Consider the following 16,764-nt stretch of genomic DNA (forward strand, 5'->3'; position numbering starts at 1 on the left):
TGTCTGGGTGGTGTTTATCCATTATTATTTATGTTGACCATCTATTTTATAAATGCTCATGAGTTTCTCACTTTCTGACGGGAGGGTAAAAAGCTCTTAATAAATGGATTTTGGACCAGATGTTCAGCAAAGGTCCAGGAGTGTTAATGAGTTTGCTGAAAAGACAAAGTAAGTGTCATGCTGGAGGAGGACAAACATCATCTATAAAGCATCACTATATTATTTATTAACCATTAATAGAGCCTTTATAAAGCGTGCCTTATTAGAAAGTGGTACCCTTGCTAATACTGAATTGCTCCTCTTTGAAATAATGTAATGTATTTCCGATGGAATCACAAGGAATCGTGTTAAAGGAGAACACTACACATTTCATTCAGTGCCTGTGTTGTATATGTGTATTGAACTTTCAGATGAATGTACAGAAATATTAGAAGCAGTGTGGCCCATCTGTAAGCTCGTTAAACTGAAAAGGGGACCATGAAGATGCATATTGAGTTTATATATTTCCTCTTTATGGCAAAGTCTTGTTTAAAATAAGGTTTCAGTTTTACTTGGAAGTCATAAAAGTGACTGAAACTACAAGTCATGTTATGGTATACTTGATTGAGCATATAATCATGCTATAAGTATTACATTTTTGTGATTTTGTAAATGTGTAAAAAAATCTAAAAACACATGGTAATGTTATCTGATCTGCACCTTGTGTATGTGGATCCAAAGTCTACCTTCAAACAAACAATTGACTTTGCAAACATGCCCTCTGAGCCTCTGTGCTGCATCTGAGCGCATGCTTATCCTATTTGATCAAAATTCAATTGAATGAATTTCAATGTGAAAAATGTTTGAAGGGTGGCAGAGACAGGGATCTTGATTTTGCACCATTCATTTGTTCATTATAAGTGTTTGGTAACATGAGCAGTGTTCTGCCTATTATTCCTAAAGAGAAGATAACTATCCAAGAGCACCGCAAAAATCAATAAAACTGACTCAACAAGAGGGATGGATGCCAGACACCCCCGGTGAATCAAAGGTTAGTGTACTTAAACAAATGTTTAGAAAAGTGTGAGTGATCTGCCAGACAGCACACTCTCATTTTACTCTCCTGGATGTCTTCTGATCCACTGCCATCATGAACCTAAAGCTTCTGTTCTTTTGCCTCCTTTTAGCGGTGCTCCTCGTACCTGCTGAAGTATGTATCCACTCTGTGTATTATACAACAATTGTGTAGCAACAAGCATATGTATTGGCTCTTATTTACAATGATGTAATGTTTGATAATGCATTCTGCTGTGAATAAAATGCAGTGGAGCTTCTTGTCCATGTTTCTGTTTAGATAGATGAATTTACAACGTTTTTCTGTCATTTTCAACTGTCAGAAATATCAACAAAATTCTACCAAGTAACTGCACATTGTTTTTTATTATTATGACTCTTACGTGGTACTGTGAAATTACTATTCAGCTGAAACATAAAAAGCACAGGAAACATCATGACCATCTTGAGCATGAGCATGGGGGACCTGGGCGTCATAAACACGGCAAAATAAGAGGAAGATTTAAGGACATAATTGATGGTAAGTGCTTCTTTTTATTCCTTTTATACCATAGTATATATAGAACAATATCTGACACTTAGTATCCTGTAAGTCCTCATAGTGCTTCACTGTAAACAACTGTGGATACCTAGCTTTATAGGGTAAGAGAGAGAGGAAGACAACAATGCATTATATCTAATAAGGGTATAATAATATTGTTTTAGACTTCTTCTTTGAGATCATAAACGGAGCTGGTGATGATGAAGACGATGATGACGAAAGTAATTCCGACTGGCTTTTTGAACTTCAAGAGCCAGAAGGTGAGAGACTTATCACTCAGGTATTCTGTCAAGCTATTTCTACCAATCAGTGTAATGTCACGTTTTCCAAAGGCATACTAGGCAACATTACATTGGAAAGCTTACGCCCCCTCTAACTGTCCTCATTTCTCAGGCCGATGCAACCCGAACCCTTGCCAGAACAATGGAGTGTGTGAGGAGAAAGAAAAAAATAATTTCAAGTGCGATTGCCCCAGACCTTACAAAGGAAAGAGATGCCAGAAAGGTTTGAAAAAAATCCCTTTTCTCATGCTGTTGTTGGATTGCACACTATATACTCACTCATATATGAACAATATATAATGAGCAAAAATAAATTAAAATTAGTGTGTTGTCATCTCAGGTCCAAAATTTTGTAAGAGGGGTAAATGTGGGCGTGGTGAATGTGTGCTGACCTCGACTTTCCCGTTCTATGAGTGCAAATGCAAGGAGCCCTTCCAGCCTCCGCTCTGCAGGACTTGTAAGGAGTATTTCTTTGTCCAAACAAGACAGATTACCGCTTGTCCACATATTTCTGCAGTTCCCAAAACCAAGCATTCACTGTTAACTGTTTTTCTCCAAAGTTTCACTGTGTGAGCCTAATCCATGTAGGAATGGAGGAATATGCATCAAAGATGGCACTAATTTTGACTGCCAGTGCCCTCCAGGGTACAGAGGACGTTTCTGCCATGTTGGTAAATACTACGCCCGAAATTATTGTTTCCCTCTCTCAATCCAATATATGCATCATCATAACTCATCTACTGACTGAGTGTGGTATATTTCTTAGGCCCAGATGACTGCTTTGTGGATGACGGAGAGTCGTATCGTGGCAATGTGAGTGAGACAGATGATGGCGATGAATGCCTCTACTGGAACTCTCACTTCATCCTGGAGAAAGGAGCCGATCCCTTCAACTCCTTCGAGGACATAAACGGACTCGGGCCTCACAACTTCTGCAGGTCAGGAGACAATGAATGCAGCAGTGCATTCAAACATCAGAGGACATCTCCAAGAGCACGCGCTCACTCACACATTTTCTATGACACAGAAACCCAGACGGGGAAGAGATGCCCTGGTGTTTCATCAGAAGAGGCCGCAGGCTGCTGTGGGACTACTGTGACGTAACAGAGTGTCCTCAACCGACAGGTTGGCTTTAAAGCTTTAGACAACTTTCTTGTGATCAACAAAAACAGTTGTTACCTCCTTCTTATCTTCCTGTGTGTGTTTTCAGGTGTGGTGCCGACTGAAATTGTCCCTACAGAGCCTGATCCCACTTCTCCCACGACCCAATCTATGAAACCTGAACCTACAGCAACCACCAATCCAACATCTCCAACAACTACCAAACCCGCAACGTCTGAGAAGCCCAGCGAGACTCCACAACCATCTTTTGCACCCACTGATATTCCTCTCATCTCCGGTGCCACCGCTCCACCACCACAGTTCTCCACCTGTGGGATGCCTCAGCCAAAAAAGTCTGTTACCCGAATTTTTGGGGGGCTAAAGGTTGCTCCTGGGGCTGTACCCTGGCAGGTGTCCTTGCAAGAGAGACCAAAGAACTCCAACCAGCCATTCAGACACACCTGTGGAGGAGTTCTCATCGCGAGCTGCTGGGTCCTGACAGCTGGACACTGCATGTAAGCGCAATCATGATGACCACAAATCTGAAGAAACTCAAAATGGCTGATGATCATGGCTGATCATGGCATAGCTCTCACATGTGGACGTAATCACGTGTTGCTTGTGTTTGAACAGTGATCAAAGGAAGGACATGCAGGCGGTTATGGGGACTCTGTCACTTGATACAGAGGGACCCACAGAGCAAACCATACAAGTTGAAGAGGCTATTGTACATGAGGACTACAGGGAGGCTCCTACAGCTGTTTACAACGACATAGGTGATCATGTCTCTCTCTCATTTTATATAAAATAAGCACATATCTAAAATTCTAAAGATCTTACTGACGGCATCTAACCTCTATATCTTGATCCTCTTTAGTTAACTAAGGAGGGGATGTGAGTGTCACCAATTAGGGAGAGAGTCAAAAAGTACCATTTGCAATGATACGATTGATGAAATGTCAACTCTCTGCCCCTCTAAGTAAACTCTAAATGTAGTGAAAAGTAGAAGTAATGAGATTGTGATGTAAAATTACAACAAATTAAGTACTTTATCATTTCCTGTTTGGTTTTATTGTGACTTTTGTCCAAACTGCGTTTCCAAAGCCTTGTTGAGGCTGAGTGGTGCAAATGGAGTTTGTGCCAATGAGACCCAGTTTGTGAAGGTAGCCTGTCTGCCTGATGCCCAACTGCCTGATGGGATGGAGTGTACCATTTCTGGATGGGGTGCCACTGAGGAATGTAAGACCACTTTCACATATTCAGCGGCAAAATAAATATATCGTTTTTATGTTTGGTAAAATCTCATTTTTCCACCTCATCTCTGTAGCTGACTATGGTTCCAACCACCTGCTGGAGGCCAAGGTACTGCTGATCAACCAGGAAAAGTGCTCTGAACCCCAAATTTATGGCAGAGTCCTGGATAATACAATGTTCTGTGCTGGCCACCTGCAGGGAGGGGTGGATTCCTGCCAGGTTAGTAGAGGAAACTTGTGCATGCTATCATTCAAAATATCTGCATGACCAACTTACCTGAGGCGAGTTGTTAAATGAGTTGTGTGCAGCAGTGCATTTGCTATCTGGTCAGCCGTTTGCTCTTGTTTCAGGGTGACTCTGGAGGACCACTGACTTGTAAGCAGAACAATACAAATGCTGTTTATGGTCTGGTGAGTTGGGGAGACCAGTGTGGAAGGAAGAACAAGCCTGGGGTCTACACTCGGGTCACACACTTCCTGGACTGGATCAAGTCAAAGACTCAAGCAGCATCTCCATAATCACCTCTGTTACTCAACATGCAACATGCCAGCAAGTGTAGCCAGGGACTTTGTTATGCATGGAGCAAGTCTTACTCATCATGATTTAGTGTTTGGGTGTTGTGCAGTTGTACCTGGTATTTTACTTTTCAGGTCTACAGCATCATTTTAAATTCCAGTGCTGACTAATACAACCCTCCTAAGAAAAGACAGACGAAGCATTTTCATCAAATTGTGTCTGTACATGTAAATGTCATATTTCCTTGGTTTTCACCTTAAGCTGTACTCTTATTCAGCACAAAGCAATCCAGAACTTCATGTTAAACATGATGCGTGTGGAAAAGGAGAAGACACAATACATTTAAAATGTGACTGCTGAGCCCTTTAAGGGAAAAACTGTCATATTTTCTTATGAATCAAGCACCGTGTGAGTGGTCTCTCAACAGGAATTACATTATAATTGTAGTGGGATGGGAAATGGGGTCAAATGCATCAGTCATAGCACACAGAACAGTAAAATGTATGTTGTATTTACACTGTGCTTTTAAATGATTCCTCTTACTGTTTACAATAAGGAGAATCACAGTGCTGGAATATGCGTACAAACACAAATGGACTTAAAATGTAGATTTTATTTACAATGTATTAGCTGCCTCATCCTGGTTTTCATGAATATGCCTTTTAATAAACAAGTACACAAAATCAAATAGGATTACATTCTCTCACCACTTTTTAAAAGCTGATTACGTCTCACAAGGTTCTGTTGACAAAATGTGCTCCAGCTTTAAAGGCCATGAAAATGTCCTTGGTGACAGATGATTTGTGCCAAGGGACCAACTCAGCAGGTCTAAAGGTTACAGAAAATAGAGGAACAGATATGGATATGGACTGTAACAGAAAGTAGGTATTTATGTCCACAGAGGAAAGCCACACTGTCCAAATCTTGTGCTCTGTGGAAATACAGTGTCACTGTTCTTGTTATTCTGGGTATTTTGTTTGCTGGAGGTCAGAAACTCTGCAGGGCCACTGACATGTGAGAAGGAAGGCGTGCATGTCCTCCACGGTCTGGTGAGCTGAGGGGACAGTTGTGCAAAGACCAAGCCAGTAGTTTACACACGGGTCATTTACTTCCTGTACTACATCAAATCAATCATGAGAGCTGCTGAGCTGCTGACCCAACAGATAGACTTTACCACAGAACCAAAGTGCTGTCTGTGGATGCACTTGATACCACTTGATGAAGTATTTACTGTACATGACAACTGCAGACGCTGAACAGGTTATATAGAAAGATATATAAGACTATAGACTAGACAAAAAAAGTTAAATATCAGCTATATGTTTACTTAACAGCACCCTTTAAAACATCAGCATTAAAGGATCACAGCAATATAATATCAGAACACCATAACACAGAATTTTCAGCCATGCTCTCTCTCCCATTGCTGCTAGTAATGAGAAAAGTATGTTCATCTTCTATCTTAGCTCTAGCTATAACTTCTCCTACATACAGAGGTAGGTCAATTCCTTGATCATAGTTTAGTAGAAACAGGCAGGGAAACTGATGATGGTCATATAATTCGACAGCCACACATATTTTACAGCACGCAAAAGAAAAGAAAAAAACACAGAGTATGATCATGGTCATAAGGTCATTTAATTTAAATGTAATCTTTAGCCCCATTTGTGTTTGCATGCCAATCCCAGGGGTCCTTAATCCAAAATAAGGTAAGAGGCTGCCTGTTCAGTCCATTCACATCAATACATGGGTTTAACATGGGGTAGAGAGGCTGTGTGCACTGGACACAGAAAGAGTGTAGCAGGGTCATAGCATCAGCATTGTAGAATGACAGCTCCCCCCTCTGGACATTGGCCAGTATGCCCAGCTTTCTAACTCTCTTTCCCACTGACAGCTGCTTCTCCTGGGTATCATGGCATGCCAGGTACTGTCCATCTCCATGGTAGATGCACCAGGATGTGTCGTTCACCCCCAGACTGGAGGAGCTCTGGCTTGAACCATCTTTTCTATCAACTGGCCCAGTGGTCACACCTATTAGCCAGTAAGGTTTCTCCTGGACAATGACCTCCCAGTAGTGCTGGCCAGCAGTAAAACTCTCCTCAGCCAGGACACTGTACTGGGAATCATATGGCTGAGGACTCAGAGCTTCACTGACAGGCTGCCTTCTCCAGTACACTTGTTTCCTGTCCTGGGATATTTCCACTTTCGGATGGGCTGTGTTGGAGTCCAGAGCAGGAGAACACAGATCTGCAAATAAAAACCCACATTCAGTACACAGCTACCGAGATAGTGAGGGTTGATTTTAGATTGCAAAACATTACTAACATGACCACATTCGTGGAAAGTGTTGGGACAGAGCCACTGAGAGGTCATCCACCAGGCTCTCTACTGTTCTTAGCTTCTCAGAGTCACACAGATCTCTGTCTACTTCCTGGATTGGTGCTAAATCCAAAGGGTCGCTACAATAAAAAGTGAAAACCATTAGAAGGTGAAAATCATTCCAAAAGAAGGCAGCTAGGATAGGTGAAAAAACAGAGTGACGACATACTCACCAAAGATTCTGTGCTGTGATTTGCTGTTGAAAATAAACAGGTCATGTAAAACTGGATGTATTGCAATCGCAGAAAACATGCAAGCTACATTTGCACAACACGTTCACATGATCACAATAACACACTGTCATTATATCAGTTATCATTAATCTACCTGTAGAAATCGCAGATCATTTGTTTCTTGGAGGAGGGATTTGCTGGAGGCTCTGAGGCGGTCTATCTCTTTGATCTGAGCCTCCATGATGCCCCTCTGGGCCTCCAGCCACTCTGTCATGTGTGTCTCCTCTGCGTCTATAATCTGCATCATCAGACGCTCATCGCCATCCAGCACAGCACGAATCCTGCTGTACTTGTCTGACACTCTCTCTCTGAAATCTGCTGCAGACTTCTAGGAAATAACAAACATGATTTAAATATGTTCAAGAGGGGGATTCTGTGAATGAAAAATTTAAAAAGGGGTATTTCACATTGACTGTACCACTGTTTGTGTATACAGTGACTCCAAGTCCTTGATGGCATGTTCTGCTTCACCTCTCCTCTTCAGCAGTTGGTTCATAGTGGTCTTTAAAATGCTCTAAAGACAGAAACACAGCAGGCCTATAGAAAATAAATACCCTGACATAAAAATGAATAAATAATCACGACATTTACAAGAAAATAAAACACACTAGCAAATCACGAAGCAGTACTAATATTCACCTTGAAGTCTGTGCAGGCTTCATGGAGTTGAAGCGCTTTGTGGTTCTTGTGTATGCCGACCAGGACACACAAACAGCACACAGGGACCCTTTCCTCCATACAGAATAGCTTGAGCTCATCACGGTGCTCCCTGCACTTCAGAGACAGCGGATCCCTCGTCACCTCCACAAGTGTGTGCTCCCTCAGAGCAGACCTCTGCTGGTGCAGCAGGGCGTGAGCCTGGCACAGCGAGGCATCACAGGTCAGACAGGTCCTTATGGCCACCGATGGTGTCTCTATGCAGTGGTCACAGTGGATAGTTGAGGATGATTTGGTTGCCCTGCTTGGTGTTGTTGTCCGTAGCCCTGCTGCTGACGGCCTGTTAGTGGTGAAGTCCTTTACTTTGGTCTGAAGGCTGGTGTTTATCTCCAGAGTGAGGCCAGAGGTGAGGAATATCTGACACTCTGGACAGAAGGAAGGACCCTCATGAGACCCATCTGTTTCCCAGACAGCGTGGATACAAGTGAGACAGAAGTCATGTCCGCAAGGCAGCGTCACAGGATCTGTGAAGAAGTCCTGGCAGACGGGACACTTTAAAGTTTCCTCAACAGTCCCCATAGCTCTGCTTGCACCTGTTCTGGCAGCTCAGTGTGCACTGTGCAGCTGGCCTTCCTGCTCATGAATGTTTCACAGGCCTCTCTTGGCATGCACACGCCACTCATGTGCCTCAGTGTCAGATTACTAAAGATGAGTTGACATCTTCCAGTAGCCGTTTCAAGCCATTGACTCTCACAGAGCACCCACAATTGAATGGCACAGTTCCAACAAACTGGATTAAGTGAATTAAATTACCATTCATTTGTCCTAAACGCAGTACCATTTAAAATTGAATCAAACAAATTCAATTCATTTAAATGTGAAAATGTTTTACTTTGGGAGGAGTAGTTTGCAAAAAATAATCTTGACTCAAGCTTTCAACCGCATCTCAAAGTCTTCATCAGTTAAAGGAGTTCGCCTGGATGTCATGGCATGGCAAGTTAAGTGAACCTTGAGTTGAATGTATTTTGAACAAAATATGCCTACATTCATTTTTATAGGTGTCTGTTTGTTTTTGAGCTCAGTTGTGCTATATTTTCATCATAAAACATATCTATATATCACGTAAAACATTCATTAATAATTGGTATGTCTTTTATGAAAGGCTATCTACAATTATTTGTATTTAGGCATTTACAGTTATTGTTGCAATCAGTTTTTTTTTTTTTTACAAACGTAAATAAAAGCTAAAACTGAATTTCAAATATACGGAGCCTCCTGAGCGAGATGTTTTTAGAGGACTGCTTTTGAGTCACCTCGTATTAAATGTACAATCCCCCTGATAACAGCTAGTGTGTTGGTCCAGTCCAGTTATAATACACTGCCAGTTTAGGGAGTCACTCTGCAGATACAACAGAGATGGTGTGACACTTCTGCATTTATTGCTCATTACTCCTTTCAAAAAGCCGAGCTGTGACAGGAAACAGCCACTGGCTGTGAGCACAGCTGAAGCTGCTCTGCCTGGCTGTGGTGGTTGTACTGTTTTTACTGCCATCAGCCAAGAAAGCTTCTTCAAGCCAAACGGAATTTGAACTCTATCAGATATGACAGATGTGTTAACAATACAAAGTAGTTTACAAACGAATGTGTCACAGTCATAATCATCACAACCAAAGCAGCCACGGCAACAGCCACAATCACAGCGACAGCAGAAGCCAAAGCTATGTCATCCTGTAGCTATAGTCATAATCACAGCTGCTGTACAGCCTGTCTTAAACTTAACGCACAATATTGCGAGGTAACGCAAAATATAACGCGACAGAACGCAAAATATTGCGAGGGAGCGGAAAAGTAGTCTCGCCGTGACCCTTGGGGGACTCCGTACAAGTATGAACTGTACTCTGTTTTACCCTCTATCCCTGTGCCTGTACTTCCCATAGCTACATAAGTGTCCACCCATCAAAGGTACTATTTCTGCGTACGTAAAGACTGGTTTGCTTAGTCCATTTCTTACTACATGAACCTAGCGACATATCCTGCGTACATGTCGTTCGTGCATAGCTGAATTACGGCACTTCCCAACCAACGTGGGCTGTGGATGTGGCAGCAAAGCACCGCCAGACCGGCTGACTACGTGTCTCCTGCAGTGCACTCACAAGTGTAGTGGTAGTTGTGGTTTTCTAGGTTTTCACGTTGGCAGGTAAGGAGTCATTTTACACAAACTTTCTGCCAAGCTTTGTCGAAATGAACCGCTAAGCCAGGCAGAGAGGTAGCTCACAGTAGCTAATGCTAACACCAGCTAGCCCCAGGAACGTTTTGACAGCACTAGGCACGTAGCTACCATCTGTTAGCCTTATTTTCTGTCTTGCAAACTTCCGTGGCTTCACATATGTTAAAGGTGTATTCGTGTGAACAGCACCTAGCTATAGCCCCTGTATATTTCAGCTGGTAAATATTTCTAAACTAATCCAAACAACATCAACTTCACTGGGTCAGTGTGTCAAGTTCAAGTACCAACACAATGCTGATAACCTCATAGCCCATGAGGCAAAGCTTTCCAGTGAGACAAAAATAATGTTCAAATGAATGATGTTCATTGATTTACTTATGATATTTGATCTTCTTTACATCTTAAGCCATGGTGTTGATAGCCAACCATACAGCCTGTCTATTATATCCTAAATCTGCTTATCTCAGATGAGGTTATTGCACTGTTAGAGTAACCTGGCACTGGTTTGTATGTTCATCACAGCTGTCCTCAAGTGTCTGTGCCATGTTTGCCAGGCTGGCCTTTTGCTCTCGCCTGCCATCCAGAATCCGGCAGTCAAATGTCTGTCCAGTCTCCATCCGAACGTTTTCCCAGGCTAAATGTAAGTAACCAGCCAACTTCTTTGGCATACCTGAAGGGGGACACCGTTCTCACCATCTCTTTAGATCTGTATGCTGTAATACTCTTTGGTTCATGCTGATGTGTCATAAAATGTAAATCTGTTATTCTTTGCAGTCTTGCGCCCACGTCCCCATGGGAAGTCTTTTGCCCACCGCAGTGAGCTAAAACAGGCCAAACGCATTGTAGTGAAGCTGGGGAGTGCTGTGGTGACACGGGATGAGTGCGGCCTGGCACTGGGACGATTGGCCTCAATAGTAGAGCAGGTAACGCCACATTAATATTGTTGATACAGACACGAGAGGAACTCTGTTGATGATGACTGTGTATGTGTGAGAATAATATCATGTGGGCTCAAGGAAGATTTAAAAACAAACTGGACTGAGGAGTGATCTTTGTGCGTCTTGTCAGGTGGCCGTGCTGCAGAATCAAGGCCGGGAGATGATGATTGTTACCAGTGGTGCTGTGGCGTTTGGGAAGCAGAGACTGAGACATGAGATCCTGCTGTCTCAGAGCGTTAGACAAGCCCTGCATTCTGGACAGAACCAACTCAAAGAGATGGTAAATAATAATCTTGAAGACTGGGAATTTAGTCCACTCTTTGTGAATAGCTTAAATATTGGATAAACATTTGTTTGAATTGTTAACTTTTGTAAATCCTCCTGTTTTTCAGTCAGTTCCAGTTTTAGAGGCAAGGGCATGTGCAGCTGCTGGACAGAGCGGTCTGATGGCGTTGTATGAAGCCATGTTCACCCAGTACAGCACCTGCACTGCACAAGTATGTACTCAATATTTCTTACAGAATAAAATGCTGACAGCAAATTAGTTAAAAGTCACTTAGTTCTCTACATGTCTGTCCACTTCTGTAGATTCTGGTCACCAATCTGGATTTTCATGATGAGCAGAAGCGTCGCAACCTGAACAGCACTCTCCATGAACTGCTGCGGATGAACATAGTTCCCATCATCAACACCAATGATGCTGTTGTTCCACCCCCTGTTCCCAACAGTGACTTGCAGGGGGTAAATGTGGGTACTGTGTGCAGGGCATGCTGGGAATGCTAAATGTGGTCCAGAATTGTGATGGTGGATTGCTTAAAACATGCAGAAATGAAAGACTTATGTTTCTTTTCACTTTCATTTCCATCCTCACTAACCTATGACTTATTGGCTAAAGGCTGCTTTGAATGTTCTCTTAAAAGTATGGTGGTCTTATTTTCTGCCATTTTATTTTGCACAGACCTGCTTGTGTTATCTCCTTTTGGAAAGAGGTGAACATATGTTGTTTGCTTTGCAACTGAATGGGACTGGGAGGCTTTTGTTGCATGGTAGCAACTGATAAGCTGTCATTCTACAGTATAATGTGAGATACAGGGATTGTCTTTTTGGCTTAATGAAATTTCTGTTTGTATTTCAGGTAATAAGCATCAAAGATAATGACAGCCTGGCTGCACGGCTGGCTGTTGAAATGAAAGCAGACCTCCTTATTGCCCTGTCTGACGTTGAAGGTACAGAAATAACCACTAAATAACTTGATTTTACGTATGAAGTTCAGCTTACTCATCATGAGGAGTACTCGTTAGCCTGTGAAAACAGTTCTGTAACAAACTGGAAGTGTGGGGTTTCAAAGAAGTGGGTATTTGGAATGCAGAGGGGGGCTAATGAAAGACTGTACGTCCTGGGGAATGTAGGATCCTGTGTTCTTGGAGCTTTTCCTATACTAGAGACTAGAAGTCAGGATATCTTAGCATCAGCTGCACTGATTTTGACTATTCTTCCTTTTTAACCTGTCTCTTGTGAGTCCCCCCTTGCTTTATGGAAGTGCGGTGCTAAATTGTGGGAGTACTTTAAATAGTTAATCAGGAATCAAAATCATCATTAATTAATCAACTTATTTCAGCAAGAATACGCTGCATTTATTTTATTCATGAAGATCTTACTTTAGTGAGTTATCTGTTAATAAAAACTTTCTGTGTACTGTCTGGCCTCTCGATCAAGTTTTTCTTGATTAAAAGCTATTTATCAATGTGACTGCTTTGGTTCTGTGAAGGATTAAAAAGAAAAAAAAAATCTGTTCCACAGGCTTGTACGACAGTCCCCCAGGAACAGATGATGCCAAGCTCATTGATATATTCTATCCTGGAGACCAACAGTCCATCACGTACGGCACTAAGTCCAGAGTCGGCATCGGCGGGATGGAAGCCAAGGTCAGCATGACAGACGATATGTTATCTGAAAGTGTAAACAGGACCGAGCTGGTTGAATGATGGAAATGTCGCATTATACTAAGTCATGTTGTCTGAATCAGGTGAAAGCAGCCCTTTGGGCTCTACAGGGTGGGACGTCTGTTGTGATTGCCAACGGCACAAATCCTAAAGTCACAGGCCACGTCATCACAGACATTGTGGAAGGGAAGAAAGTTGGCACCTTCTTCTCTGAAGTGAAACCTGCAGGTACTGGGTACAACCATCTGGAAAGAATATTTGACCCACTTGTAGTGTTTGTGTTTTTATATTTGATGTGTGTATTATTGACACCGCCAGGTCCAACTGTGGAGCAGCAGACAGAGATGGCCCGGCATGCAGGCAGGGCTCTGGCCTCCTTGCACCCTGAACAGGTGAGTTGTTTGCTCCCTCAGTGTGGTCTGGCTAACTGAAGTGGAGAAGTATATGAGGACAATTTTCTCATGGGGTCCAAATTGTACAATAGAATGGCATTTATCCAGCACTGATCATATTTAATTCAACAAGTTTTTATGAAATAATCTTCAGGTTAAGTCCCCTAAATACAGTATATTGACTAATTATGTAATTCCTAAATTAATTTAAATGACAAGATTACAGTAGGGAGAGAGCATGTCTTTGTTAGCACTCTGCAAGGGGTCAACAAACTCATTACGTTTTACATTGTACTGGTAGTTTGTTAATCTTATCGGCGTGTGTGTTTGGTTTTTCCAGAGAGGGGAGATCATCTGCTGTCTTGCTGAGCTGCTTACAGAGAAGAAAGATGAGATTCTCAGTGCCAACAAGAGAGACATGGAGTTAGCAACAGCATCAGGTACAGAGGCACAGAGAAGACACACTGATCACCTTAATCCACAGCTGCATGCATTTGTCTGACTCAAATGCCTCACTCTGCCAGTGGTTATCACTCATCTGTAGCACTTCCACTGAGGGAAACTGACACATGAAGGATGTTTGCATCATCTGTTTGTTAGCTTTGTTGGCATCTATCTTATCTCTGGTGTGCATTAGCCCTGTTGCCAGGAAGAGGCTTATGAATGCATAGTAAGTTGAGCAGGAGTCATTCTGTGCCCTGTGTAGTAGAGTAGAGAGTAGAGACTGCTCTTTAACTGAATGAGCAAAGTTCTCACCCCTGCTTGCTGAAAGCGAGAAGATTTTCTCTACGTGGAGTATTGCATAGTCAGTGTTGTTATTCGTTTATTCTATTTCCTCACAGGTCGTTTCTCCCAGGCTCTGATCAACCGCTTGAGTCTGTCAACCGCTAAGCTGAACAGCCTTGCCATTGGCCTCCGTCAGCTTGCTGTGTCCTCCAGGGATAGCGTGGGTCGGGTGCTAAGGAGGACCAGGGTGGCCAACAACCTAGAGCTGGAACAGATCACTGTCCCCATCGGCGTCCTGCTGGTCATCTTTGAGTCACGTCCTGATTGTCTCCCACAGGTCAGTCAACCCCAACGCTCGGCCTGTAGACTTATTCACCATTAGCTGCTGGTCTGTCTTTGTCTCACATTTTCATGGATTTAATATTGTGTTTCAGGTGTCAGCTCTGGCTATTGCCAGTGGAAATGCTTTGCTACTGAAGGGGGGTAAAGAAGCTTCCAACACCAATAAAATTCTCCATCAGCTCACTCAGGAAGCACTTTCTATTCATGGAGTGGCAGATGCCATTCAACTGGTAAAAACTGAAAACATTATGTTATCTAAACACAGTGTGAATTTTGACATGATTACAATGTGAACTCAGATGTTCTCTGATATGCTAAAAATGTACCTTGACGTGTAGGTGAGCACACGTGAAGAAGTTGAGGATCTGTGCAGACTCGACAAGATGATTGACCTGATCATTCCAAGGGGCTCGTCCCAGCTGGTCCGGGACATCCAAAGGGCAGCTAAGGGTATTCCTGTACTGGGCCACAGCGAGGGCGTCTGTCACGTCTACATAGACAGCGATGCCAGCATAGACAAAGCTATTGATGTTGGTATGTGGTTCCTGTGTGTACACTAGCCATGAAGGTTACATTTGTTCTATGTTTTGCAAGTTTTAGAACTGGAAAAAAAATGTTTTCATATTTTATTTGAGTGCACCTAGCAGTTGTAATTGATTTTATATGTTGCCCAAGAGTTGTGGTTATTAACTTGTTATATACATGTACTAACTTATGTGTCATTCTAGTCAGGGACTCCAAATGTGACTACCCTGCAGCCTGCAACGCCATGGAGACGCTCCTTATTCACAGGGATTTGCTGCGAACTCCTATATTTGACCAGATCATTGATATGCTGAGAACAGAACATGTAAGAAACATGTACAGACACTCCATAATTTTGGGCACAAATATTACACATAGCATTACAGTAATAATATAATAATAATAACCTTCATGGAGAGAGAGTTAGGTTAGTTTTGTTAATATTTGATGTATTATTTAATTATTCTGCCATTGCTTCCTCTCAGGTGAAGATCCATGCAGGCCCCCGGTTTGCATCCTATTTAACTTTCAGCCCATCTGAGGTGAAGTCTCTGAGGACAGAGTATGGGGACCTGGAGTGCTGCATTGAGGTGGTAGACAGCATGCAGGAGGCTGTGGACCACATCCACAAATACGGCAGCTCCCACACTGATGTCATTATTACAGAAAATGAAGAGACTGCTGAACAGTTTCTGCAGCAGGTGGACAGTGCCTGTGTATTCTGGAACTCCAGCTCTCGCTTTGCCGATGGCTACCGCTTTGGCCTAGGTATGTACAGTGTCAGGCATGGTTTTACTTACTTACTATTGCCATCTGAGAAAATATGAGAATATATATAATTTTTTTACTTATTTTGCAGGAGCTGAGGTTGGCATCAGTACAGCACGGATACATGCCAGAGGTCCAGTGGGTTTGGAGGGGCTTCTGACCACCAAATGGGTCCTTCGAGGGGATGGGCACACTGTGGCTGAGTTCTCTGAACAAGGCAGTATGAAATATCTTCATGAAAACATCCCTGTCCCCCAGGGGAGCTTTAGTTAGGTGCCAAACCAAAGAGTCATCAACAGGAGTCAAGATAACTGATGTCTACAGAGTTTATTTAAGGGTTTGTGTCTGCCAGTAGCATTTCAGCTTTTTAGCTGCTGCTTCATCACCTGTGTAAATCCAAAATGTTGGTAAAGGAAACTTGCTTGCAGAACAAAGACCTTTTTTGTGAACCTGTGCATGAACCTGTGAATGAACCTGTGAATGAGTTTTTAGATATATACATATCTCCTCAGAATATGACTGGTTGTTACGTGACTGATGAGAGGGAAAGTTACTCTGGTAAAAACAAAAAATAAACTAATTTCGTTATGTGTATGTGACAGGTACAAACAAAGCATACATCGACAAAGCTCTTTCCTCTGTAAGGTCATTTTTATGGCGGCAGAAAAAATAAATCATTGGTCCATCTGTAATTTTCTAACTTATTTTTCTACGTGCAAACTCTTCCTTGGTCTTTTTGTAATTTACTGTAAGTGTTGTTTGTGCAGGATCTTGGTTAGATTTATTTTGCTGTCCTTGCACAGATCATTTAATAAATGTGCTGTACAGTTCTTTACTCATGATGTTGTGTTTCATTTGTCACAAACGTAATAGTGAAAAATGTGCATC

General features: G+C 42.5%; 3 protein-coding genes across 3 annotated transcripts; 2 read left to right on the top strand and 1 right to left on the bottom strand.

Annotated features, from left to right (window-relative positions):
• The first annotated feature begins 1,129 nt into the window (after positions 1–1,129).
• On the top strand, positions 1,130–4,748 carry LOC139294375 (hyaluronan-binding protein 2-like). Its single transcript, XM_070916247.1, has 13 exons — positions 1,130–1,189; positions 1,462–1,573; positions 1,759–1,854; positions 1,988–2,098; positions 2,216–2,332; positions 2,436–2,546; positions 2,642–2,813; positions 2,903–3,000; positions 3,086–3,491; positions 3,610–3,752; positions 4,081–4,215; positions 4,304–4,449; positions 4,581–4,748. The coding sequence occupies exons 1-13, from the start codon at positions 1,130–1,132 to the stop codon at positions 4,746–4,748; spliced, it is 1,875 nt and encodes a 624-aa protein (XP_070772348.1).
• A 1,640-nt stretch (positions 4,749–6,388) lies between these two features.
• On the bottom strand, positions 6,389–8,594 carry LOC139294614 (E3 ubiquitin/ISG15 ligase TRIM25-like). Its single transcript, XM_070916536.1, has 6 exons — positions 7,998–8,594; positions 7,777–7,872; positions 7,453–7,686; positions 7,299–7,321; positions 7,072–7,205; positions 6,389–6,993 (listed from the first exon to the last, which is right to left on the bottom strand). The coding sequence occupies exons 1-6, from the start codon at positions 8,592–8,594 to the stop codon at positions 6,389–6,391; spliced, it is 1,689 nt and encodes a 562-aa protein (XP_070772637.1).
• Positions 8,595–10,184: 1,590 nt separating this feature from the next.
• LOC139294161 (delta-1-pyrroline-5-carboxylate synthase-like) lies at positions 10,185–16,692 on the top strand. Its single transcript, XM_070915974.1, has 17 exons — positions 10,185–10,212; positions 10,765–10,882; positions 11,017–11,165; positions 11,311–11,460; positions 11,573–11,677; positions 11,769–11,921; positions 12,316–12,406; positions 12,981–13,105; positions 13,207–13,351; positions 13,442–13,515; positions 13,856–13,955; positions 14,358–14,578; positions 14,676–14,813; positions 14,922–15,117; positions 15,312–15,433; positions 15,594–15,876; positions 15,968–16,692. Exons 2-17 carry the CDS (start codon positions 10,786–10,788, stop codon positions 16,147–16,149), a joined length of 2,331 nt encoding a protein of 776 aa, XP_070772075.1. The 5' UTR covers positions 10,185–10,212; positions 10,765–10,785; the 3' UTR covers positions 16,150–16,692.
• Positions 16,693–16,764: the final 72 nt, after the last annotated feature.

The sequence above is a fragment of the Enoplosus armatus genome, chromosome 12, assembly GCF_043641665.1.
Source record: "Enoplosus armatus isolate fEnoArm2 chromosome 12, fEnoArm2.hap1, whole genome shotgun sequence".
In the NCBI taxonomy this organism is placed as follows: domain Eukaryota; kingdom Metazoa; phylum Chordata; class Actinopteri; order Centrarchiformes; family Enoplosidae; genus Enoplosus; species Enoplosus armatus.